At 41.5% G+C, this 24,598-nt stretch overlaps 1 protein-coding gene across 2 annotated transcripts; it reads left to right on the top strand.

Annotated features, from left to right (window-relative positions):
- The first annotated feature begins 339 nt into the window (after positions 1-339).
- On the top strand, positions 340-24,065 carry cmtr1 (cap methyltransferase 1). 2 transcript variants are annotated; one of them, XM_072697068.1, is made up of 25 exons: positions 340-359; positions 676-783; positions 4,485-4,620; positions 6,100-6,248; positions 6,357-6,515; positions 7,364-7,456; positions 8,466-8,537; positions 9,680-9,774; positions 9,887-9,959; positions 10,086-10,284; positions 11,529-11,647; positions 13,214-13,310; positions 13,449-13,581; positions 14,920-15,099; positions 15,684-15,740; positions 15,874-15,931; positions 16,540-16,608; positions 16,894-17,025; positions 17,169-17,294; positions 17,551-17,642; positions 18,997-19,065; positions 19,148-19,195; positions 19,850-19,962; positions 20,161-20,269; positions 20,995-24,065. In XM_072697068.1, the coding sequence occupies exons 3-25, from the start codon at positions 4,506-4,508 to the stop codon at positions 21,137-21,139; spliced, it is 2,502 nt and encodes an 833-aa protein (XP_072553169.1). In that variant the 5' UTR covers positions 340-359; positions 676-783; positions 4,485-4,505; the 3' UTR covers positions 21,140-24,065. The 2 variants fall into 2 exon arrangements, with proteins under 2 accessions (XP_072553169.1, XP_072553168.1); XM_072697067.1 differs by having other exon boundaries at positions 341-445.
- The last annotated feature ends 533 nt before the right edge of the window (positions 24,066-24,598 follow it).

Raw genomic sequence — 24,598 nt, 5'->3', positions numbered from 1 at the left:
CTACAGCGGCCTAACGACCATTTCTGACTCATTCTCCAATGGCTCCCTACTCCCTAAGTAGTGCCAATAGACAGAGTCATTTGGGACACATCCCAAATGTAGTACCCTGCTACATAAGCGGACTTATTTCGCCTAGTTTAAACACATTAACAACCTAATGAAAGGTTAGCTACGTAGGTTAACTGAGCGCATTCATTCCCTACAGGTTGACTGGAAGTGGGTCAAGAGGATAACCTTTAAAACAGCAGTGATGTTTAAGGTGGACTCGGCCTCGATAAGGCGGGAACGCAGGCACTTCACTCGAGGGTTTCTCTGACGTCACTAGCATGCGCCACTTGGTGGTAGCTACGTAAACGCGGGTCAGTCTTGAACGTTTGGGGAAAACAAAGTGGTTTTCTTGCTGATCTGCTGTTCTGTCGAGTGATTTGACGGACTGGTGAAGAAGGTTAGGCGGGTTCAGCCGCGTTAGTGCGCGGGTTGGGCTTAAAGACGCTCGCGGTGGTTTGCTTAGGTGCTGTTTAGCTGGGAGGCTAGCTGGTGCTAACGGGAGCGGGGCTGGGAAGCTGGGCTGGGGAGCTGGGGAAACCGAAACCTAAGGGTTCGTGTGTCAGTGCTCGGTGTTGAGATGGCTTACTGGACCATGCTCAGACAGTTCTGTGTTCTCTGACCCTTTAGTTGGATCTCAGCCAGCAGCTCCAGCAGCTCCAGCAGCTCTTCAGCTGAGCATGTGGGATGACTTTGCTCAGTTAGGCAGTGAGATTCAACCTTAGCAGAATAAACAAGGTAAACTATCCACACGTTTCTGCCTTCCCCCTCTTCCCCCTCTTCCTCCTCTTCCTCCTTGCCCTGCATATCCACACTGGCAGTCGAACAGAAAAGCTCACGTGCTGTTTTTTTGCGGTGGCCACTGATTTACATGTGCGTTTATGGCATTTAGCAGTGTCCAAATATTTATGGACACCCCTTTTAATGAATGCATTTAGCTGACTGCTTTAAGTTGCATCCTTTGCTGACACAGTTATGCAGATGCATGCACATATACACACACACACACACACACACACATACACACACAGCTTGTCCAGGTGCTGTAGAGAAGCACTGCCAGAGAACCGATTGGCACCATGCCAGGCATGGGCTAGAGGGGGTATAAAGCCCCCCCCAGCATTGAGCAATGGTGGTGGTGCTCCATCCCGTACCTTTGGGGTGCGCTTTTGGGGATGATGATGATGATGATGATGAGGTGGGGTGGTGATCATCCAACATCCTGACCTCACTAATGCTCTTGTTGCTGCATGCAGTCAAATCCTCACAGCAATGCTCCTCCAATGGCGATCACCTTGTATGTTTAGAGCCTTTAGCAGTGCTAATGATTAGTTCTAAGCTGTCCACTCAAAAAGTGTCCCTAGGAAGTGTCCGAAGATGCCTTTAGCAGTGCTAATTATTAGTTCTAAGCTGTCCACTCAAAAAGTGTCCCTAGGAAGTGTCTGAAGATGCCTTTAGCAGTGCTGATTATTAGTTCTAAGCTGTCCACTCAAAAAGTGTCCCTAGGAAGTGTCCGAAGATGCCTTTAGCAGTGCTAATGATTAGTTCTAAGCTGTCCACTCAAAAAGTGTCCCTAGGAAGTGTCCGAAGATGCCTTTAGCAGTGCTAATTATTAGTTCTAAGCTGTCCACTAAAAAAGTGTCCCTAGGAAGTGTCCGAAGATGCCTTTAGCAGTGCTAATTATTAGTTCTAAGCTGTCCACTAAAAAAGTGTCCCTAGGAAGTGTCCGAAGATGCCTTTAGCAGTGCTAATTATTAGTTCTAAGCTGTCCACTCAAAAAGTGTCCCTAGGAAGTGTCCGAAGATGCCTTTAGCAGTGCTAATTATTAGTTCTAAGCTGTCCACTCAAAAAGTGTCCCTAGGAAGTGTCCGAAGATGCCTTTAGCAGTGCTGGTTATTAGTTCTAAGCTGTCCACTCAAAAAGTGTCCCTAGGAAGTGTCCGAAGATGCCTTTAGCAGTGCTAATTATTAGTTCTAAGCTGTCCACTCAAAAAGTGTCCCTAGGAAGTGTCCGAAGATGCCTTTAGCAGTGCTAATTATTAGTTCTAAGCTGTCCACTCAAAAAGTGTCCCTAGGAAGTGTCCGAAGATGCCTTTAGCAGTGCTAATTATTAGTTCTAAGCTGTCCACTCAAAAAGTGTCCCTAGGAAGTGTCCGAAGATGCCTTTAGCAGTGCTAATTATTAGTTCTAAGCTGTCCACTCAAAAAGTGTCCCTAGGAAGTGTCTGAAGATGCCTTTAGCAGTGCTAATTATTAGTTCTAAGCTGTCCACTCAAAAAGTGTCCCTAGGAAGTGTCTGAAGATGCCTTTAGCAGTGCTAATTATTAGTTCTAAGCTGTCCACTCAAAAAGTGTCCCTAGGAAGTGTCTGAAGATGCCTTTAGCAGTGCTAATTATTAGTTCTAAGCTGTCCACTCAAAAAGTGTCCCTAGGAAGTGTCCGAAGATGCCTTTAGCAGTGCTAATTATTAGTTCTAAGCTGTCCACTCAAAAAGTGTCCCTAGGAAGTGTCCGAAGATGCCTTTAGCAGTGCTGATTATTAGTTCTAAGCTGTCCACTCAAAAAGTGTCCCTAGGAAGTGTCCGAAGATGCCTTTAGCAGTGCTAATTATTAGTTCTAAGCTGTCCACTCAAAAAGTGTCCCTAGGAAGTGTCCGAAGATGCCGCTAAGCTTAGGTGCTGTCCAATACGGAAGGCGGTGTGGATAATGCACAACAGCAGCGTATGCTGGAACGTCCCAGACGTCTAAGGGAGACTTTTCGGTGCAATCGATTGCTTTAATAACTGGAGAATTAGTGTTGGGTTATGCCTCATGATGGATGGCGGGTCAAGCCGAGCCGAAAAGCATCGGGTAGTGAGGGACAGGTCTGTTTACAGCTTTGTAGGCTAGCTTTCGACTTTAAATCTGAACCCAGTGAAAAGAACACAGCAGCCATCATTTGAAGGGTCTAATTGCACGCCAAGGAAGATCAGACAGCAGGGAGTTGCTGTAGTTAGGCCTTGAGGTGACGAGGGACTGAAGGAGCACCTGGATGTCCTCTCTAGAGAGACTGATGCACAAAAACAGACAGCTAAGAGAGTGCGTCACACTCACTGCTTTTCTATGTTCTCTTCGGCCTTGATGACTGATGCACATCGTTTTGTCATTTTGATCTGCTTCCCACATATTAGTCTGAGACACAGTCTCAGCTCAAGCTCTTCGGAGGTTTGATGATTGTGTTGTCCATGACTTCACCTGAAGATCCTCACACCAAGTCATTTTTTTTGTGGTTATCCCTCCAAAACATGGATAGATCTCTTCAAACACGTCTTAAACATCAACGTATGGCACAAATGAGCACTCCTTTTTGACTGCCAGCATCTGTATGCAAGGTGCTTTCCAAATAAACAATGAACCTCCGTCACCAAGGTCTTCTATCTAAGATGTTTCCTAAATGAGTTCTTGAGAAAGTCCTGATAGAACTGTTCTCTGCTCTTCTAATGACAAATCCCACATGAATTATCCTCATAAATTGAACAAATCCCAATAAGAGAACACTGGGGAATATCAGACCCTTTGTGAAAGTGCTGCTTCAAATCCCGGGTCACGCTTCTTGCCATCAGCAGCCGCAGCCTGAGAGAGCACGATCGGCTTTGCATATGAGCGGTCTAAGTGGGTTCTAAGGACAGTTGGTGAATGAGGCCCATTGCTCTTATTTTAAAATATCATGATTAGTAAGGCTATAATTATACAATGTTTGTATAATTGTTGTAAAATTGTATTTTCAATATTTAGATTCCTTAGAGCTTTAATTATCTACTACACAAGAGTTTGGGTCAGATATATACACACACTAAATGCACAGTAGTAGTATTAGTACAATACAGAAGCCTAAGCTACCCCCCTGCTTCCCATAACAGCTTCATCAATCAGGTCTCTGTTTCTCAGCCCAATATTGGGTTTAGAATAAAATCAGCAGAAAATATATCCTGTATCTGATATCAGAGTAATTAAAAACAACCAATCTGATCAAATTCTTCGTAAAGCAGATCACATAACGTCAATAGCCATATAAAACCATCACATAAACAGAACTGGAGTGTTCTGGGGGGAATATAAATATCTAAATGTATTATTTTAAAAGGGAAAAACAGACACTGTTCAAAAACTGTTCAAGGGCTGTGTCTCAGTACACAGTCAAGTCTTGAACGTCTATTTTGGCTATTATTAGCTGTCCTGAAAATGGTAGACCCTTAATATTTGGCTTCGTTGTTCGCCGAGCTGTGTCACGTTCAGTATTTAATGTAACTGCTCAAGTTCTAACTACTTGCTTTGTGCTGCAGCTCATTTCCCTGTACCTGTTTACCTGTGCTTTGAGTAGAATTTTTTCAAAGAAAGTTTTAAAAGACTGACACGTGGATTGATGTGCTGACGCTGACGGCCATGTGTTATGGTTGCGTACAGGATTTCTCTTCACCTGCAACCATGATGAAGAGGAAGTCAGACGGGTCTGATGAGTCCTCCGGCAGGAAGAAAGCTCGACGGGAAGAGGCCAGCTCTGATGACGATGAGGAGTCATCACAGAGGACTACTAGCCAAGGTCGGATAAGTCAACCTCTCTTTGATTCAGTTCATTACTCAGTACTTTATTAACCTGCGTAGATCCTGAATGACAATTTGGATGCCCCGGGTGGTCCAACGGATCCCAATCACACTGCTAGCCGTCGGCAGACGGGGCCTAGAGAGGGTGCAATTGGCCTTGCTTTCTCTAGGATGGGTAGATGGCGCTCTCCCCACCCCCATCACTGTATTGTGGCGCTGGCCGTCACTGGCGTCTGCTAGCTGGTGCATCAGAGCCGGGAATACGGCGCTTCCCTTCAGACGCGTTGGTTGTCTGGTGACATTGCATCGGCGACAGTTCGAAAAGGAGGTGTGGCTGGCTGAGCACATGTCGGAGGGGGCCGTGTGTTGCTCTTGCCCTCACTAGTGTCTGGAGTCATCTGTGTGATGGGGGAGAGGGAGAGAATACGTATGGGTTGGGTAATTGACGATCTAAATTGGGTAAATAGGAGAGAGGATCTATTATCATGTGCGTTTGATTTTGTGTAAAGTCACTTTTTTTGAAATTACAACAAACTGGTGAAAATGCAGGCTGATTATTTAATTATAATGTAATAGTAGATAATGGTCATTGTAAACCTTTCATTTAATTTTATAAAGAAAGGAAAACAGCCATGAAACATTACATTTAACCTAATTCCTGCCAGTGAACCTGGAGTTCTGTTGATTAGAGAACTCCAGTGCAGTCCGGTTAGAGTGCCGGGATATCGATAACAGGGTTGTGGGTTCGATTTCCGGGCTCAACAAGCTGCCACTGTTGGGCCCTTGAGCAAGGCCCTTTACCCTCTCTGCTCCACGGGCGCTGGAGTTGGCTGCCCACCGCTCTGGGTATGTGTGTACTCACTGCCCCTAGTTCACTAGTGTGTGTGTGTGTGTGTGTGTGTGTGTGTGTGTGTGTGTGTTCACTACCACAGATTAATATTAAATGCGGAAGACACATATTGCTGTACAGTGACAAATGCCACGTGCACCTTTACCTTAGAAATCCATGCAAATGTATGGTAGCGTCTCAAATGACCTACCAACCTACCAACAGTATGTATGAATATAGACTAGTCTATTTTTAACCTGATTCCTTTTGTAGAGTCTTATAATAATGACAGAGCGAAGAATCCGAAGTAGGACAACAGCCAAACTGAGTATTTATGATGTATCAGAATCAGAATCAGAATCAGAATCTCTTTATTTCACCAAGTATGTTACCCATACAAGGAATTTGTCTTGGTGAGAGCAACACGTATGACAAGTAACAAAGAAACACAGAACACAGTCTTGAACTAAAGGAAAATTACACTAAACAATAAATAGGGTAGGGGATAAATTAAAAAAAAAAAAAAGTAGAAAGTACTAAAGGTAATAAAGGTAATAAAGAGCTGAAAGATTTATTTACAGAAAAGAAAAGAACATCTGTACAGGTGTGCAAATAGTCATAGTGCAAGTGTATGTGTTTTCCTTACAGATTCCAGTCAGAGTGAATCTCTTAGTGATGCTGAAGATCACAGACCCAGCTTCTCCAAACCTGCAGCATCTGAGCTCACTCAGGGCAATGAGGCCTCTGAGAGCTCTTCCAAATTCGCCATGTACAACAGTGTCTCTCAGAAACTCATGGTACTGTACATCTTTGCGTGACCCTTATCAGTCTGCTGGTGCAATGTTCTCGGAACTGCAGCTTACAGTTCACACATATTAACGCGATCTTGTCTCTGTTGCTTCCAGGCCAAAATGGGTTTCAAAGAGGGCGAAGGTTTGGGTAAGTTCGGTCAGGGCCGAAGGGAGATTGTGGAGGCGTCTACCCAGCGAGGGAGGCGTGGTCTCGGGCTGACCCTCCAGGGCTTTCAGGGAGAACTCAATGTGGACTGGCAGGATGAACCTGAGGTACTGGAACATTACCATAGAGTGATCACAGTCTGGTTTTTCTGTTGCAGCAGATGCGTGCGCTATGCCTGTCAGATGAGATTTTCAATTTTTTTGTGTTTATTGAATAATTTAAAAATGAAAAATTCATAATTAAATATTTTTCAAAATTAAATTATTAAAAAAGGTAAATTCAGACATACTAAATGTTTTTTTTCTAGATGCAAAGAAAATAAGTAGAATATAGAACTGTAGTGAATGAAGGCCTGTGTGTCCTACAGGCCTAAATCCCTTGTCTATCCCACGATCATGGGTATGCACTGACACAGGTTCTAACATCCAGTATCCTCAAAATCTCACATTATAAAGTAGTGCTCCTCAACCTGGAGGTCACACACAAAATCGTAGCAGAAAAATAGACCTATTCTGATCTTGTTAGCTTACTGTGCTACAGCCTATCTACATTTGGAGTGCTGTCTTGTCAGAAAGCTTATACTGTATGAAGCACAGCATATCCTGAATGAAGCAAACCAGCTACTTTATATAAGAATGGATTTCTGCTTGTTAACCTTATATTGCTTCGGTCAGAACAACTCTGATGCTAAAGAGCAGTCAAATCTTTGCAAATACCTTATTAAAAAAAGACACATTGAATTATAAATGAAAATGTTCCATTTCATTTGCCAAAGGTTTCAATTTAGATTTGGATTTCGGCAGGGTCAGATTAGAAAACATCTGTATTTGCCTGTGTGACCAAACATGTTAGACATAACCCAACATTTTTGGCTTTTTCTCAGAGTACTTTACAGCTGGACTGTTTTCATTTAGAAATTTTGGGTGACTGTTTGGTTTCTCTCTTGCTCTTTCAGGCCAGTGCTTCTGAAGAAGTGTCTTGGTTCCCAGAATGTTCAACAGAGATGCCAGATGCAGATGAGCTCGGAGACTGGATGTCTGTAGGCGAGGTAGTGCAAAATGGGTCTACACACATAATAGGGGTGCGCTAATTTTGTGCCCCCAGTTTCAGTGCTGATTTCTTTCCAGCCGAGTCGGACATGGCTGATTATTTAACGTTATTTCTGGCAAAGTATATCAGCAGGATTCAGATGCTCCACTCACATTTAGGGATGTCCCAATCAGGTTATATTGCCCCCGATCTGATCCGAGTCTCTGAAAACCAAATATCAGCCGATATCAGTTTATATTATCAGGCATTCTGGACTGATTGGTTTAGTTTAGTTGAGACTTTTCTTAAAATGATGTTTTATAGTGTTTAATATCTTATAATCCAGTCTGACTCTCCTCCCTGACCAGTCAGCTCCCAGCTCCATTACTACACTGCAGTCTAATCACTTCCTGTGTGTGTGTATGTGTAGTGGGACACACTCTGGACTGGTATCTGCGTTTGTTGGTCTAATGGTGTGCAGTAACCAGTTTATAGTGGGTATAGTGGGAATGTGCTGAGTGTGATTTGAATTTCTATACTATGTGTGTGTGTATGTATTAGTATTAGCGTTAGCCTCCACTCTGGAGGTTCTGAATGGGTTCTTCAGTGCTGGTTTATAAACAGAGGAAGGCGAGTGCCGGTTCTCCCGCTGGTAAAACAGTGAGAGCGTTTCAGTGATAGTCATATAAAGAGTCGGATATTATTATCTGTTTTCAGGTTCCACTGTAAAATAGCTCCACACTGCAGAACCTCAACTCCTTTATTTACCTTCTGAGAACGTCCGCACTGCTGCTGCAGCCGACTTAACTAGATTGGGATTAAAATAGCAGATATCCAAACCATTAAAATGTGCCTGCGTTGGATTGGGACATCCCTAATCACGTTAGTTATAGGTATCCAATAGGTCCAAATGAAAAATCACAAAGATGGAGATACAAGGGTTTTGCGTGACGGAAAAGATATGTAAGTATTGTCCTGAGTTAGATACATGTACTAATAAAGATTTCTATGGATGTGTGTGTTCTCAGAGGAAGTTGAAGATTGACGATGAGACGGAGTTCTGCTCCGAGAACCTACTGCACCTCCTGCTGCGCTGCAAGGTGAAATAGCTACTAGTAGTATAGAGTACTACTGTATAATGTAGTAGTAGGACTGGGCGATATGGTAAAGATGTGATGGGATATGATGTTTAAAGACATTTTTTACATTACATTGCAATAATTATTGATCATACAGACAAACTGCTTTAGTAGCATCGGATTTTAAAAACTGCTATCCAAATACTGTCCCATATCAAATGCTGTGATTTTTACTCCAAATTTGCTAACATTTAAATAAATAGGACTAATTACAGTTTCTGTAATGAAATGTGCAGTTGGTTGGAAAAGCATGTTATATGCCATGATAACAAAATGTATAACAGTAAAATAAAATAATTTTGTCGTATTGCCCACCCTTATGTACTAGATGAAGTGATTCATAAGATATTACATTTTAGCAGGAAATTATAGCTATAGTTTTTTAAATAATTGCCCCTAAATGAGTAGATACTGAGTAAGTACTACTTATGGAGTAATTAGTATATACTGAATACTTAGCAGGTACTAAATAGTGGGTATTGAAATTTCATTTTCCTAGATGCTGAATAATTGATAGATATTGAATAATTCTACTTTAGAAATGAGAAGTTACTTAATAATGTGTTGACTAGTAAATTGTTTAATAATTGATTGCCTAATTAGTAGAAAATGAGAAATTGGTAGGTAGTAAATAAGGAATTGGTGCTAAATAGGTTGGTACAGAATAATTACTACTTATTGAAAAATCAGTGGTCACTTAATTAGTATTGACTAGCAAATGATTGAAATAATTTATTGCATAATTTGTAGATAATGAAATGAATAGGTACTGAATAATTAGTTGGTGCTACATACATTGGTGCGGAATTATTACTACTCCCTGAATAAAATCGTAATTACTTAAGAGCAGGAAGTTTGCTATAGTCTTTTAAATGATTGCCCCTTTAGAATTTTGTAAATGTGTAATTTATGTAATTTATTAGAATTATTATTATTTGTAATGAATAGAAGGAAGAAGTATAAAACTAGGTCATGCAGCAGATATTGTAAATAAATTTATACCATTTACATTTGTAGTCAATATGTCAGTAAGGTAGAGTCAGCTCCTGAATAGAATCTCGATTTGTCTTTAAAATGATGTGTTTTTGCACACGACACTGCAGAGTGTGTTTGATGACCTCGAGGGTGAAGAAATGAGGCGAGCTCGGACCCGTTCCAACCCGTATGAAACTATACGAGGAGGTTTCTTTCTCAACAGGTAACACTCACGCTTTCTTACCTTGTTAATAACTTCACATGCAAACTGTATAGGCTATAGATACACCGGTAAAACACACACACACACACTTCTCCATCTCTCTTACGTTTAGAGCTGCAATGAAGATGGCAAACATGGACCATGTGTTTGACTACATGTTCACCAACCCAAAGGACGGCCAAGGGGTAAAAATCCTGAAATGCCTTTAATATTAAAGCGCCCCCTGTGTCGTTTCTGTCTAATATATGTGTGTGTGTGTGTGTGTGTGTGTGTGTGTGTGTGTGTGTGTGTGTGTGTGTGTGTGTGTGTAGAAGCCCCTGGTGCGTGATAAGGAAGGGGAGCTGCTGTATTTCGGGGATGTGTGTGCTGGGCCCGGAGGATTCTCTGAGTATGTTCTGTGGCGGAAGCGCTGGCATGCGAAAGGATTCGGCATGACTCTAAAAGGAGCCAATGATTTTAAACTGGAGGACTTCTACGCTGCACCCAGCGAACTCTTCGAACCCTACTATGGTAGAGTTGAACCCATTTAACCCTAAAGGCCTGTATGTGGGCACATACTTCAAATGACAAGTCACATATTCGTTTCGTAGTAGATACTTAATAATTAGTACTTGAAGAATAAATAATAGATACTGAATGATAAGTAGATACTGAATGAATAGAGCTTATTGAATACTTGGCAGGTACCGGGTGTTAGTAGGTACTAAATATTAAGTAGGTGAATAATGAGTACTTATTGTATAATCTATAGAGACTCATTAATTAGCAGATACTGAATAATTACTATCATTTGAAAAATCAGTACGATGTAGAGTCACAATTAGTAGGTACTAAATGAGTAGATACTGAGTAAGTACTACTTATGGAGTAATTAGTATATACTGAATACTTAGCAGGTACTAAATAGTGGGTATAATAGATGCACACTATAGATATATATAGATGCATATAGATATAATCAAAAGTTACTTAATGAGTTGACTAGTAAATTATTTTATTAATAATGTATTGCCTAATTAGTAGAAAATGAGAAATTGGTAGGTAGTGAATAATGAATTGGTGCAAAATAAGTTGGTACACCAATATTATAATTACTACTCAGTGGTTACTTTATTAGTATTACATAGCAAATTATTGAAATAATAGCATATTGCATAATTTGTGGATAATGAAATGAGTAGGTACTGAATAATTGGAGCTAAATACATTGGTACTGAATAATTATTACATATTGACAAAATTAGTAATTACTTAATAATTAGTATTGACTGAGTAAATGATTGAATATATATTTTTTTGCATAATTAGTAGGTACTAAATAATTAATAGGTTATCAATAAGTTGGTGCTGGATAATTACTATCTGAGTAATTAGTAGATACTGAATAATTAGGCACTGAATTATAGGTGTTAAAACAAAGAAGCTTGTGTTTCAGGGGGTTAACCACAAAGTTTATGGGGGGTGGGCTGTTAAAAGAATTGGCACTAAGGAATAGGGACTCATAATATGGCATCTTATTGGTAAAGGCCATAATTGACAGATGTTTAGATTTCAGATTTCAAATTGATATTTTATATATTTATTGAACTACTGAAGCAGATTGTCAATCTAAAATCTGTTTGTTTATTTTAATCCTTCAGAAATAAATGATATAAATACATATTTCTCTATAATGCTAAAACAGGAGAATTTCTGTATTATGTATTTATGTATTAGCTTTAACCCCTGTATCCTGGTGTTATGATGTCCTGCAGGTGAGGGTGGGGTGGACGGTGATGGTGACATCACACTGCCGGAAAACATTTCTGCTTTCCGTAACTTTGTTTTGGAGAGCACTGAGAAGCGGGGCTTGCATTTCCTCATGGCTGATGGGGTGAGTTTATCTGCTGTAAAATCAGGATATAAAGACGGACAACCACGATCACCATTATTTAGCTTTATATAACATAGACTAAACCCAAACAAACATAAAGTCAGTGGTTAGAGTGTCTACCTGTAATTAACTCTATATAACATTATAATAAACTCAAATAAACATGATAGTCAGTGGTCAGTGAGTGTCTACCTGTAATTAGCTCTATATAACATTACAATAAACCCAAATAAACATGTCTACCTGTAATTAACTCTATATAACATTACAATAAACCCAAATAAACATGGTAGTCAGTGGTCAGTGAGTGTCTACCTGTAATTAACTCTATAGAACATTACAATAAACCCAAATAAACATGTCTACCTGTAATTAACTCTATATAACATTACAATAAACCCAAATAAACATGGTAGTCAGTGGTCAGTGAGTGCCTACCTGTATTTAACTCTATATAACATTACACTAAACCCAAATAAACATGATAGTCAGTGAGAGTGTCAACCTGTAATTAACTCTATATAACATCAGACTAAACACAAACAAATATAAACTCAGTGGTCTTTGCTGCCACTCCTGGGAAGCAGATAGGGCTTTGCCTAAGGGCCAAACAGTGGCAGCTTAGCAAACCCGGGTATTGATCCTACAGCCCTGTCATCAATTAACCCAGTGCCACCACTGCCTCTATATAACTTTTATATAGAGTTGAAGTGTTGGTGTTGTTTAACTTCTTACTCTGCATGGAACCAACAGAGCTTCCAGAGTTGCGCTCCTCACTCCTATAACATAAGGAGTTAAAGCAAAAAGACATTCAAATAAATCCCTTACCGCACCAACTATTGACTGCTTTGTAGGTGTGATGCTAAAATTCAGGCAAATTTCTGTGTCTAGGCAAGCAATAACCACGGCACTCCAATAACAGTACAAACAACAAATCATGCAGTTGTATATGAAGCTTTTCAGATGTAGCTCTCTGTTAATTCTGTTAAACATGGAGATTAAAAGTAGGGCTGGGGGATATGGCTAGAACTACTATTCAGATCCTTTCTCGTACTGAATACAGTGATTTTTTGTTCTTTTCAACATCTGCTGCACTTCATCCAATTAAAACAGTCTAATTACACTGTTGATAATGAGACCTGCAGTTAATCAGGATTTTTTTAAGCACTGACACTACTAACAATATCACTAATATGCTTCGAAAAAGCATGTTGTGTATCACAATAACAGAATTTATCAAACACAATAACACACATCCTCATATTTTCCAGCCCTACTTAAGATCAATAATTTTGTGTTTGTAAGTAGATGTTCTAAGTGTTATAATTTGAATGTCATGGTTGTTTCATTGCTTTATATCCGTTCATGTTTTAGTGTCTTTACATATTTATTGTTGAAACAGTCATAAAAAAATAGAATGAAATGTGAACGTTACATTAACGTTACATTAATATGTAATTATAAAAACATAAATAGTTACATTATGCTCACCATATACAAATTATTATACCTACACTGAGATGGTAAAATGATGCCATCGATTATTTTGTATTGTAATATATGCAGGGTTTCTCAGTGGAGGGGCAGGAAAACATTCAGGAGATCCTAAGCAAGCAGCTCCTACTGTGCCAGTTCCTCATGGCCCTGTCTGTCGTCCGAACAGGTGAATTTCTATGTTTAAGCTATTGAGCACATCTGAGGTCTCTTTTTATGCTATCTTTTATTATGCTATTCCCTCTCCACTGTGAATAGCCGTTTCTCTTTAGCCCCTCATGCCTCATGTATGTTTGTGTGTGTTTAGGGGGTCATTTTGTGTGCAAGACATTTGACCTGTTCACGCCCTTCAGTGTGGGTCTGATCTACCTGCTTTATCTCTGCTTCGAGAGAGTCTCGCTGTTCAAGCCCGTCACCAGCCGACCTGCCAACTCTGAAAGGTGTGTCCTTTTTCTTCATAGATATGTGACGCATAAGTAGAGACGTGACAGTGCCCAAAAATCCTGTCTTCAGTACCACAAGAAAAAGAGCTGCCACCCCGCCACCCCCACCAGTAGTTGCATAAGGCCAGGTTTCTTTTCTTTGATTTTAAACAGACAGTCTTGCAAGTTACAGTTCGTTTGTCTGGTGTCGTCTAGCGCCCTCCTGAGGTAGTCGGTCCAGCCTGTAGTGAATTAAGCAGTAGCAGAAATGTAAGCGTTAGCATGCTTGATGTGTTTCCTCATGCCGCCCTACAACTGTCCAACACCCTGTCATTGTCTAAGTCACCCTGATTTAATGAGTTGAAATAAAATGTAAAAAGGCCACAATATCAGAAATTTTGTTTTTAGTTAATTTGGAAATTAAACATATGTGAGTCATTTTACATACGTTCGGAAAAGGAGGAGGAGGAAGAGGAAAGGGGGGTTTAAGGAGAGACCACGAAATTGCCATAGTGATAGTCCTAAATCTGCTACGATTCCCACAATACCGTGCAAATCCAGACTTTACTTGCTTATGTCTGAAGGTTTCTGTGTTGAAATTATTATTATTATTATTATTATTAATAATTATTATTAATTAATAATTAAATCTTTATCCACCGTGTGTACGGTTTCCCTAAGCATGTGGCATTTTTACCTTATAACAGCAGCTTCAGAATCATGCTGATGCTCCACTGACTGTAACAGGGAGAATGGCACCTCTGGCATTCCCACTCCAGGCCGGCACACTGCTACTGCACTACTTGGTAAAGCAGGCAGGAAGACGGCTGTAGGAACTGCGTAACGCTGCGTAACCCGAGTCTTATTTCATTGCCAGTTCTGCATTTCCCGGCTTCTCCAGAAATGCAGGGGTGTATTACCTGTCTTTTAGTGGTGGCTCCAAACTCGAATTCTGCTTCCTGACTGAAGGGGGAGCCCAGGAGCAAGAAATACTAGTTTTCCATACTGCTGCTTTAACGTGTATCATGTATATTCCCTGTACGTTTGCATGCCCCAGACCGTGGTGTCCAGACCGCAATGGTTTGGTGCAGAAATACGTGCCGCATGGTTGGATATAGTGTATTATTAGTGGTATAGAAAGGGCACTGTGCTGCATCAGTCTGAAAATGGTAGTTTAGCTCCATTCTTGCTTTTGTAATCAATAATATATAATAATAATAATAACCATAAAAGAATATGCTGTTATTTATGGCCAGAACAAAATTCTCAGGCTAATTTTAAATGTAAAAATCTTAAAAAGAAAATATCTACATGTGTGTATTTAAACATAAAATCTGTGTCTTTGTGTGAATGTAGGTATGTGGTGTGCCGGGGTCTAAAGCCAGGCTCTGATGCTGTCCGAGAGTACTTGTTCAGTGTGAACCTGAAGCTGAACCAGTTCAGGCACTCCGAGAGAGACGTCACTGAAGTCGTGCCGCTGGAAATCATCAAAGGAGACACCGACTTTTACCACCACATGGTCAACTCTAATGAGTGGTAATGTCTCTCATGCTTTTTACACAGTACTGTACAGAGGTTTGCGGCACCTAAACAAAGCAGTGAGAGATTTTCTACAGTAGAAGCTCCAGATTCCGTCAGAACAGATGCAGGTAAACATGAATCCAGTAAAAAGCAGCAAGAGCTTCTCATTCTAAAGAAAGTAGTGAGATCTTGTCGGTGAGCTAGTCTGAAGAACAGAGCTCGGTTCCTCCAGGTTTCTCCTGGACGCCCCCCAGTCCAGCCAGCACAGCGTGGAGGATGTGTTCAACTCCATCATCATCATCATCAGCAGCAGCAGCAGCAGCAGCTCACCTGATTTATCATCATTAAGCCCTGATTTACCACCAAACCAGGTGTAGATCTGAGGAGAATTCTAAATAATACTAGACTCCATGAGAGAGGAGAACTTTGGAGAAGTTCTAATGATGAACACAGTGATGGAGAACCTCCACCACCACTTTCTCTAGGAATGTTATTATTAGTTTTTATTCTAATATCAGTTTAAGAAGTTTTGAGAATGGTAAGTAAGGTATATAATCAGTCTGCATTCCTGATTCAAGCTCTTCATCTCTGTCTTACAGTCACTGCAGTGTGCAAATCAAAGCCCTGGGGAAAATCCACGCCTACGTCAGAGACACGTGAGTTGTCCACTGTTCATTGCTGGATCTTGTTGCATTTGTTCTCAGAGTGCTGTTTGTCTTGTTTGTGCTGTTTTCTTTATCTTTGTGTGTCTGTCTCTGTGGTGTGTGTGTGTGTACTTATTCTGGTTAGGACGTTGTCTGAGCCCAGACAAGCTGACATTCGTAAGGAGTGTTTCAAGCTGTGGGCGGTAAGTACAAAATAGCACACGCTCATTTGCAGAACTAAACTAAGGCCTTGGTGGTGCACAGTGCGGTGACAGTGAAGGATTTCTACTAGATTTTGGAGCATAGCATAGGATATGATTGCATTCAGTGACAAGAGCGTTAGTGAGGTCAGGATATTGGATGATCATCACCACACCTCATCCCCAACTCATCCCCCAAAAGTACTGGATGGAGCTCCACCATCCATCATTCCAGAGAACACGGTTCTTCCACTGCTCCACAGCTCAATGCTGGGGGCTTTATACCCCTCTAGCCCACACCTGGCATTAGGCAGCATGGTGCCAGTAGGTTTATGTTTATCTGCTCCAAAGAGTCCTATTGTATGGGCAGTACTTCTCTACAAGGACTACACAAGCAGTGGGTGTGCATTTGCACATCTGTGTCAGCAATGGATGCATTTATATAATATCTGTATGTGTGTGTACGTATGTTAGTAGTTACAGCTTAACCACTTAGAGTGACCCACCTCCGTGATAACCCATCTTGTGGCCCAGGCTTGATTTTAAGGCTAGTTTGAATGTCCTGGTTCATGGAAACGTGCGACCTCTTTTCAGCGTCTGTCTTTTTGCAGATTCCTGATCAAGCCAGAGTCACTCCAGGTTCCTCGGACCCCAAATCCAAGTTTTATGAGCTTGTTAAGGTCTGTGTGTGTCTGCTGGCATGTGTATGTGGTTGCTTATGATAACATGCTGTTGGGTTATATAGTTAGGAATATTATTTTTTACATATATGCCCTTTGCGAGAGCATGAATTTCAGAGATTTTGTGAGATTAGGGCTGTTCTGCCTGACACAAAGCAGAGTATCACATACAGTGTAATCTATGCCGTGAACAGAAGAGTCTTACCTATGTTTTGTAATACAAATTGTCATACACAGACTTCTACTCTCTGACTGAAGAGCATTCTGTGTGTTGTTTTTTATTAGGGCTTGGACATTGAGAGCTTTAACTCCAGGCCGACAGCCCTGAACTCTAGCACTCTGGAAAGACTGCAGCATGTACTGGACCATCGGTGCATCGTTGGTGGGGGAGAGCAGATCTTTCTTCTTGGGCTCGGGGTAAGGCTGTCTGGCTGTGCGTTTGTGTTTGTGAGAAATAAAGAATGAAGAATAAGATGTTCAAAGTGTGTGTGTGTGTGTGTGTGTGTGTGTGTGTGTGTGTGTGTGTGTGTGTGTGTGTGTGTGTGTGTGTGTGTGCGCAGAAATCACAAATCTACACTTGGGATGGCAAAGCCCCTCTGCGCTGGAGAAAGCTGGAGAACTTTAAACTGGAGCTTCCCAGAGACACCCTGCTGAGCGTGGAGATCGTGCAGGAGCTGAAAGGAGAGGTGAGGAAGCACTGTGAGCATTTTAACAGTAGGGCTGTGTCTGCCAGTTACTTCTGTACTCTATATATCGTTAATTTGATAACTAATTAACTAGTTAATTAGTACTAATTAACAACTAATTAACGTTATGCCTTCTGTGCAGTTACTTTTTATTGTGCGGCAAAACAGTAGAAGCATGTTGATCATTTACATAACCAGTATATTCATCTATATATGTCTATATATAATATTATGAATGGTGTCTGTGTGTTTGTAGGGTAAAGCCCAGCGCAGGATCAACGCTGTACATGTTCTGGATGCTTTGGTGTTGAATGGCACTGATGTGAGAGAGCAGCACTTCAACCAGAGGTGTGTTCTTATGTAGATGTTATGGTTTAGTAGAAATGGACTGATCAGTGTTTTTGGGCCAGTACCGATCGAGGGCGAGACTGGATGCAATATTAACCTCTCCAGGCAAACCCGGTAGTGTATCACTGTGCCGAACGTCTTTTGAACTCCAAGCACAAGCAGCTGAGAGAGCTTGTGAATTCCTGTGCAGAACTGCACTGTGTAGCTCAAGCACACACCACTATCCACAGGTCTGTTCGCTCTGCTGTGTTCCCGCTGTGTTTTTGTCCGACTGCTGATCACATTTTGACTAAAATTGGCTAAAACTGATCAGTGTTAATAAAATAGTGGTGGCTAAGTGGTTAGAGTGCTGGGTTATAATTCACAGGGTTGTAGGGTTAATTCCCATGTCCACTAGGCTGCACTGGCTTTCCAAGCTGGGATATGCAAAGATAACAATGTCATTGTACTGTACGTATTGTACTGTAAGTATCAATACAACAACAACAACAACAATACAATTATGAAAATAAAATTAGTGTGCATTGTAAGACATTTCTGTAAGAGAAGCTGTGCACGTTCTGCAGTGGCCTTATGGCACAGGACTGATTTTCAGTGTCATGTTACTAGTCTAGCAATGCTGGATATGGACTTCTGTAGGGCTACAGGGTAGAGTGGCCAAACAGTTTAGGTTGTAATTAGATAGATAACTTTATTAATCCCAGAGGAAAAGTCTGAAAGAAATGGGGAAATAGATGGAATGGAATGGAACAACTGATGCTGATTTTCTTGTGGGAGTCCGAGTGAAAAAGGGGTCCCGCTCAGACCTCTATTCTGCAGTCATGTATGGTTTTCTAAAAATGTAAACAGTTATGAATCACGGCTTAGTTTAGAGTTCTTTATAGATAGTAACTTGTACATACTTGACTTTGTCTTTGGCTGAGGCTTGACATTAAGCAGCCTTATGTGGCAATTGGTATTTTCTGTTTACATTTTACTCACCCTACAGTTCACTTTCATACCACTGCTGTAAATACACATCATGTTTTGAGCACTCCCTCATGGACAGCTGTGCATGTGCATTTGTTGACAAGCAGAGAAGCACCGAAGCAGCATCTGAAGTGAAAGAAGCATGTTTACTGAGGTGGTGGAGTAAGATTACAGGAGTTTACAAGGTCTTGTGCAGCTCCACCAAAGTTTCATAGTGCAGTAGCAGCACATGACTGATGCCAATTGTTCATATCATAGTCATTGGAGCATTATTTTTATTATTATTATTATTATTATTATTTTTTGCTTCATATTGTTGCTTGAATTTCTTTGCGTCTGATGTGGTCTGTCTCTGCGTCTGAGCTGGAGTGTGCCTGTGTTGCAGGATTCAAATGGCGGAGAAGTTTGTGAAAGCGGTTTCTAAACCCAGTCGTCCAGACATGAACCCAATACGGTAATTTGTCTCCTGTGTTCACTCTCCTTTATTTTCTCCATACTCTCCTGCTCTACTGCAATCCAGTTTTTCTACTCTGCAGAGTCAAAGAGGTCTATCGGCTGGAGGAGATGGACAAGATCTTTGTAAGGTCAGTAGCTGTAAGGACACAGTGGTCTTGACTAGGGGTATTTACTCTCTGTTGCAAAGGTCTATGGTCTACCACAGCCTGATGCTTTTCTCAAACATCCTTGTAAACCTAAACATTAGGAACGCACTGATCCGATATTAGGATCGGATATTGATCCCAATATTAACAACATTAGCTGGATCGGGTATCGGATGACTAGGTCGATCCATGGAACCGATCCTTTCACTTTAATTTGTTGGTGTGAGACTGCACTAAATGTGCAAATAAATTAAATGACAAATGGCAATTTAGTACATTTATATCTGTGTTAATTAGTTATATTATATAAAGTAATGTTCAAGTCAATCCTGATGCCTTAAGTCTCTCCCACATGGGGAGATATACAGTTTATCAATTCAGCAGTGGGATCGGATCGGTATCGGGTATCAACCGATATGCAAAGTTTTTGTATCTGTATCAGAACTGAACAGCTGATTGGTGTGTCCCTACTAAACATTAACAGGAGAGTTGACCCAGATGTGTTAGAGTAAGGGAATTATCAAACTCTGCTAGACAGTTGACCCCCAGGACCCAGGAGTGAACAGCTCTGTTCTGGGTACGCATAAAGCTGCGGTGGACGTGTTAAGGCAGTTCTACGCGTTGATCTGTTCTCAGATTGGAGATGAAAGTGACCAAGAGTTCAGGTGGAATGCCTCGACTGTCCTACACTGGCCGAGATGACCGCCACTTCCTGCCCAGCGGGCTCTACATCATCAAAACCGTCAGCGGTGAGAGGGGCAGTTCAATGATATTTGTTTTTGCTCTGTTTTCTTCGCTGCCTCAATGAGAAAATCTGTAGTTGCTCAAGCTTCTGACTGAGATGACTGTATTGTCAAATAGGGTCTGAATCACTGCGCTGGGTTTGGATGTTTGAGTAAAGTCAGTGTATGTTCATTATTTGTTTCTCTTCTATGTCCTACTTTCAGACCCCTGGACGATGGCCTTCAGTAAGAGTTCAAAGAAGAAGTTCTTCTACAATAAACAGACAAAAGTATCTACCTTTGAAATGGACCCGAGCGCCATAGCCCCATTTCAGTACGTTTCAAGCTACACCTTCATGCATTTTCACCACATGCAGTACAGTGTAAAAGTCTTGGGTAGCTATGAAGAACATCAGCAGTGACTATGTTTACCTGGAAAACTCAATCAACATAAAGGCAGTGGTCAGTGAGTGTGTTTACCTGTAAAATTCTATATAACCTTAGACGAAAAAACAAATAAACATAGTCAGTGGGTGTGCAGAAGTGTAAAGCTCTATATAACATTAGAATAACACCAAATCAGTCAGTGGTCAGTGTGAGTGTCTACCTGTGAAACTATATAACCTTAGAAGAAACCCAAATGATCATAAAGTCAGTGGTCAGTGAGAGTGTCTACATGTCAAATTCTATATAACCTTAAAAGAAACATAATAAACATGTGGTCTGCGGTCAGTGGTCCGATTGTGCTGTTGGTCTGTAGAGTTATCGATGTGTTGCTCAGAAGAGCACATGTTTGGGTGCTGATCTTTTCTGTGAACTGTGACATTCATTTGTTCAGCCCAACCAGCCGCTTACGTGATTTTACTTTAATGAAGGATTGATCAGGTAACCTAGATGTTGGTGGGAAGAACTGGAAACACTGAGTTTCCTCCATTAGATCTTTGGAAATGGTTAAGAACATACACGCCGTGTTTAAGCAAGTACCTAGTTACTATTTTCAAAAATGTCCAAGATTTCTGAATATTGTTCTCTCTCTCTCTCTCTCTCTCTCTCTCTCAGTGTGTGTCACCACGAGAGGCTTTTTTGGGCATGGGAGGAAGGGGTCAGAGTTCACGACTCCCAAACTCGCGTCGATCCTGGGAAACTCTCCAAAGACAACGTTCTCTCCTTCATCCAAAAGTACAGTCCCTATTTGGAGACCTGAGGCGGAGACTGAAGCTTCTCTCTGCCAGCAGAGGGTGCTGTAGCTTGCAGAAGAAGTGTAATAAAATGCATGTTGTTTTTTTTTTTGTTTGTTTTTTTAAATTCTGTTTGAAATTGCTGATTTACCTTTGCTGCGATGAAGTGCTCGTCAACACAACATTTACAGCATTTAGAACTGCAGAAACCTAACCTGTCCTCACACCCAGTGTCTGGCAGCAGCAGGAGCCTATCTAGCGTGCAAATGAGAGGAAGGTCCTGAGGTATTTCTTCAGCCTGTCAGCTGTTCTTACTGATCGTGAATAGCTGTAGTAGATATCGTCTGTAGATTTGAATCTGCAGCCTTGCAGTGCCTGAGAGCCAGCTCTGACTCAGCCAGAGAAACTAGAAACACACCTCTTCTGAGCTTCAGCTCATCTTCAGATACACAGTGCATGGCCGCAGGGGTGTATAGGTTTCCTCTTCTGTGTGCTCGTGAGGCGGTGTGGTCTGTTGACTGACCCCTTTTCCTCCGTTTCGTTTGCTTGTAAATGTTAAAAGGAGGCAGATGCCTTCTCTTTCGTTTCGGAGTTTCGGAAAGGTCTTTGCGTTTTTAAGCCTGTCGCTGACTTTGATAAGTATATAAAAGACTACTGAGGTGTTTTCAGCCTGGGTGTCGTCGTCCTTGACTTGGGTGAATGTATACGCATTGAATCAGAAGGACTTCTTTTTCCTCATGAGAAGTGAATGTGGGTGTTTTAGTATTATTTAATGGTTAACGCTGATTTGTTGCATGGAAACCAACGATCTGCCGAGGTCATTTCAGCAGGTTTAATTTCATTTCATTTTTTTTCTCTCTCTCCTCTATGAGAAAACCAGAAACCAAAAATTGGATGCTTTTGTGTCCCCTTGCTTCAAGGCTGTTTTTAAAATGTCTTCATAATTCAGTGGTTGAGATCACTCACAGTGGCTTGGTGTGAAATCTGTTCAGTTAATTGTAGAGGAACTTACAGAAATCCTTCTTTACAGTGCTAGTGATGGAGCACAGCACACACACAGCCATTTTATTTACTATACAGCCCTACCATTCACATGTTTTTTTGATTTTTCTATATAAAAATGGCAGGAAAAAATGGTACTGTTTTACCGTACTGCATCACATATGTCCAAATGTTTGTGGACACCCCTTCTAAAGACTGAGTTCAGCTACTGACACAGATGTGCAAGTGCACACACCCACAGCACAGCTTGTCTAGTCCCTGTAGAGAAACACTGCTGACAGAATAGGACTCTGTAGGGCATCATGCCACTGTTAATGTCAGGTGTGGGCTGGAGTGGTCTCCTCATCACTGAACCGTGGAGCTGTGTTCTCTGGAATGATGGCGGGTGCTCTATCCAATACTTTTTGGATGCTTTGGGGTGGTGATCAGCCAGCGTCCTGACCTCACTAAGGCTGTTGTCGCTGAATGCAGTCAAATCCTCAGCAGTGCTCTGTTCCTGGACAATAGAGGCAGTTACTTCAACAAAAGCAGAATAAACTCTTTTGTTAATGTCAAATAATTAAGCAGGTGTCCCAATACTTTTGTCCAAATTGTGTTTATTTGTACCATTAATGTTTTTTTTTTTATTATTTATTTTAGGCCAAAACCTTCTAAAACAATCTCACCAGCATCACCCAGCTATTTCACATCATTGCCTCTCTGTGATGTAGCTTACAGAGGCGTTCGGATGTCTGCTTCCATTCACCCCCACTGTGAAGTTCTGACTCCTGCGTTTCTCCAGAACCAAGCATTTCACACCAAACCAAACACCAGACTTCTTACATCTTAACCATTTAATTGTGCAGACATATTTAAAAATTGTGCTTGTCCTTTAATAACCGTGTCAGTCCTGTCATGTATGGGTTACACCAGTCTCCTCAGAGGGCCCGGGGTCCATAATAGCATTTCATCAGCAGACTGAGACCTGGGTTTGAGGTCTGGTGATTTGTGCTGGTCAGTCAAGGTGTCCCAGTTTTATCATAACTGTTAAGTGGTCACAGATTTGGACCTGTGCACATTACACTTGGGATCCTGTGGGATCCCTGTGGAAGTGTTGGTGGTGTTCTCTGCTTGGCAGGACAGGTCAAGTCAGGTCGAGTTGTGTAATCCTTAACTGACCGTCTTGGCGCTGTTATTAAGGCAACGAGGCGCTTAGCTTAAAGTATCGGAGAAGAAATGATCCATGTGAAGTATTTTGGGGACTGGGGAGCTTAGCGGGGAGCTTTGCAGTTGGAGAGGTTGAGCTTGAACTGACCACTACTAGAAATATAGGCCCCATAACATGTGTCCAGGGAGGTCTGATCCTAAGTGGCCGGCACAGGGTACGACGAGGGGTCATTTGTGATCGAATCGCATGAGACAAATGTTATTGCCAGGTGTGAACGAGGCTGTAGATATTAAAAGGGTTCTCCAGTGTGTTTTATTATATATATTTTTTTTTACGTCTGCTGGATCTGTAGTGTGCACATGCTTACCACCGAAGTTTTCACTTGCTAAAAGACTAAAAAAAAAGCCAGCGGGCAGATGCTGAGGCACTGGAGTTATATAATTTTGAGCCTGGTTCTCCCTCCCTTGGTGACCCCCTGCTCTGTACATTTCCCCCCCTACTCTAATACACCTGACCCAGCACATAAGGATCCTGATAAGCAGTCAGTGGGCTAAATCAAGTTCTCTGGGTGAGGAAAAGCACTAAAAAGTACACAGAGTAGGGTCCCAAGACCGGATTTGGGGGAAATCCTGATGTTCAGGCCTGTGGTGAACAGTCCACTAAGCTGTACACATTAGTACACTCTGGCACTATTTTATGGGTCACAGCGCAGCAGCCGTCACACTGGTTTCATGTTCCTGTATTTGAGAACGAACTGTATGAACAACTTGGAAAGAAATTGTGATAAACTTGGTTTATTTTTATCAGTCTTTGTCATTGATTTATGCTTAAAAAGAGGATTTGAGACATGAGACTGTTATGAAAGCCATAAAAAGTGATCATTGCAATCAGTAATATGAGGATTGTTGAGACTGTGCAGAAATGCAGGTTACTGCTTATAGCCAAACCGTGTTTTTGAGAAAGGCAGTGTGCACTAGAGATGGCTTACTGTATAGGTATGAAAGGGTATGGGGTTGATAGTATTGATGATGTATGTGTGTGTGGGGGGGGGGGGGGGGGGGGCACAGCTCCAGGGTCCTGGGCTTGTGTGTTCTTCCTAAAAAACTTCCTAAAATACTAAGCAGGTGAATTGGCTTTGCTAAAGTCTCCCTAGGCGAGTGTATGGGTGTGTGTGGTAGCCTGCTATGGACCTGCTTATTCCTGCCTTATGCCCAGAGGTTCCAGGTAGGCCCAGCCTGGACCCACCATGGCCCTGACTGGGAAAAAAGTAGATAAGGTGATGGGTGGATGGATGTTGGAGGGAATAAAAGAATGAAGCTGATCTAATCCTTTTAGG

The sequence above is a fragment of the Salminus brasiliensis genome, chromosome 14 (genome assembly GCF_030463535.1).
Source record: "Salminus brasiliensis chromosome 14, fSalBra1.hap2, whole genome shotgun sequence".
Taxonomy (NCBI): Eukaryota; Metazoa; Chordata; class Actinopteri; order Characiformes; family Bryconidae; genus Salminus; species Salminus brasiliensis.
The sequence above is the reverse complement of the archived record's forward strand: the minus strand, read 5'-3'. Positions and strand labels throughout refer to the sequence as shown.

What these genes read in the sequence shown, in the direction of transcription:
- cmtr1 (XM_072697068.1), top strand. Translation starts at nt 4,506, where the DNA reads ATGATGAAGAGGAAGTCAGACGGGTCTGATGAGTCCTCCGGCAGGAAG. An exon ending in ACCTCCTGCTGCGCTGCAAG is followed by an intron (nt 8,538 to 9,679) that starts GTGAAATAGCTA and finishes ACGACACTGCAG; the next exon opens with AGTGTGTTTGATGACCTCGA. An exon ending in ATGGTCAACTCTAATGAGTG is followed by an intron (nt 15,100 to 15,683) that starts GTAATGTCTCTC and finishes TCTGTCTTACAG; the next exon opens with TCACTGCAGTGTGCAAATCA.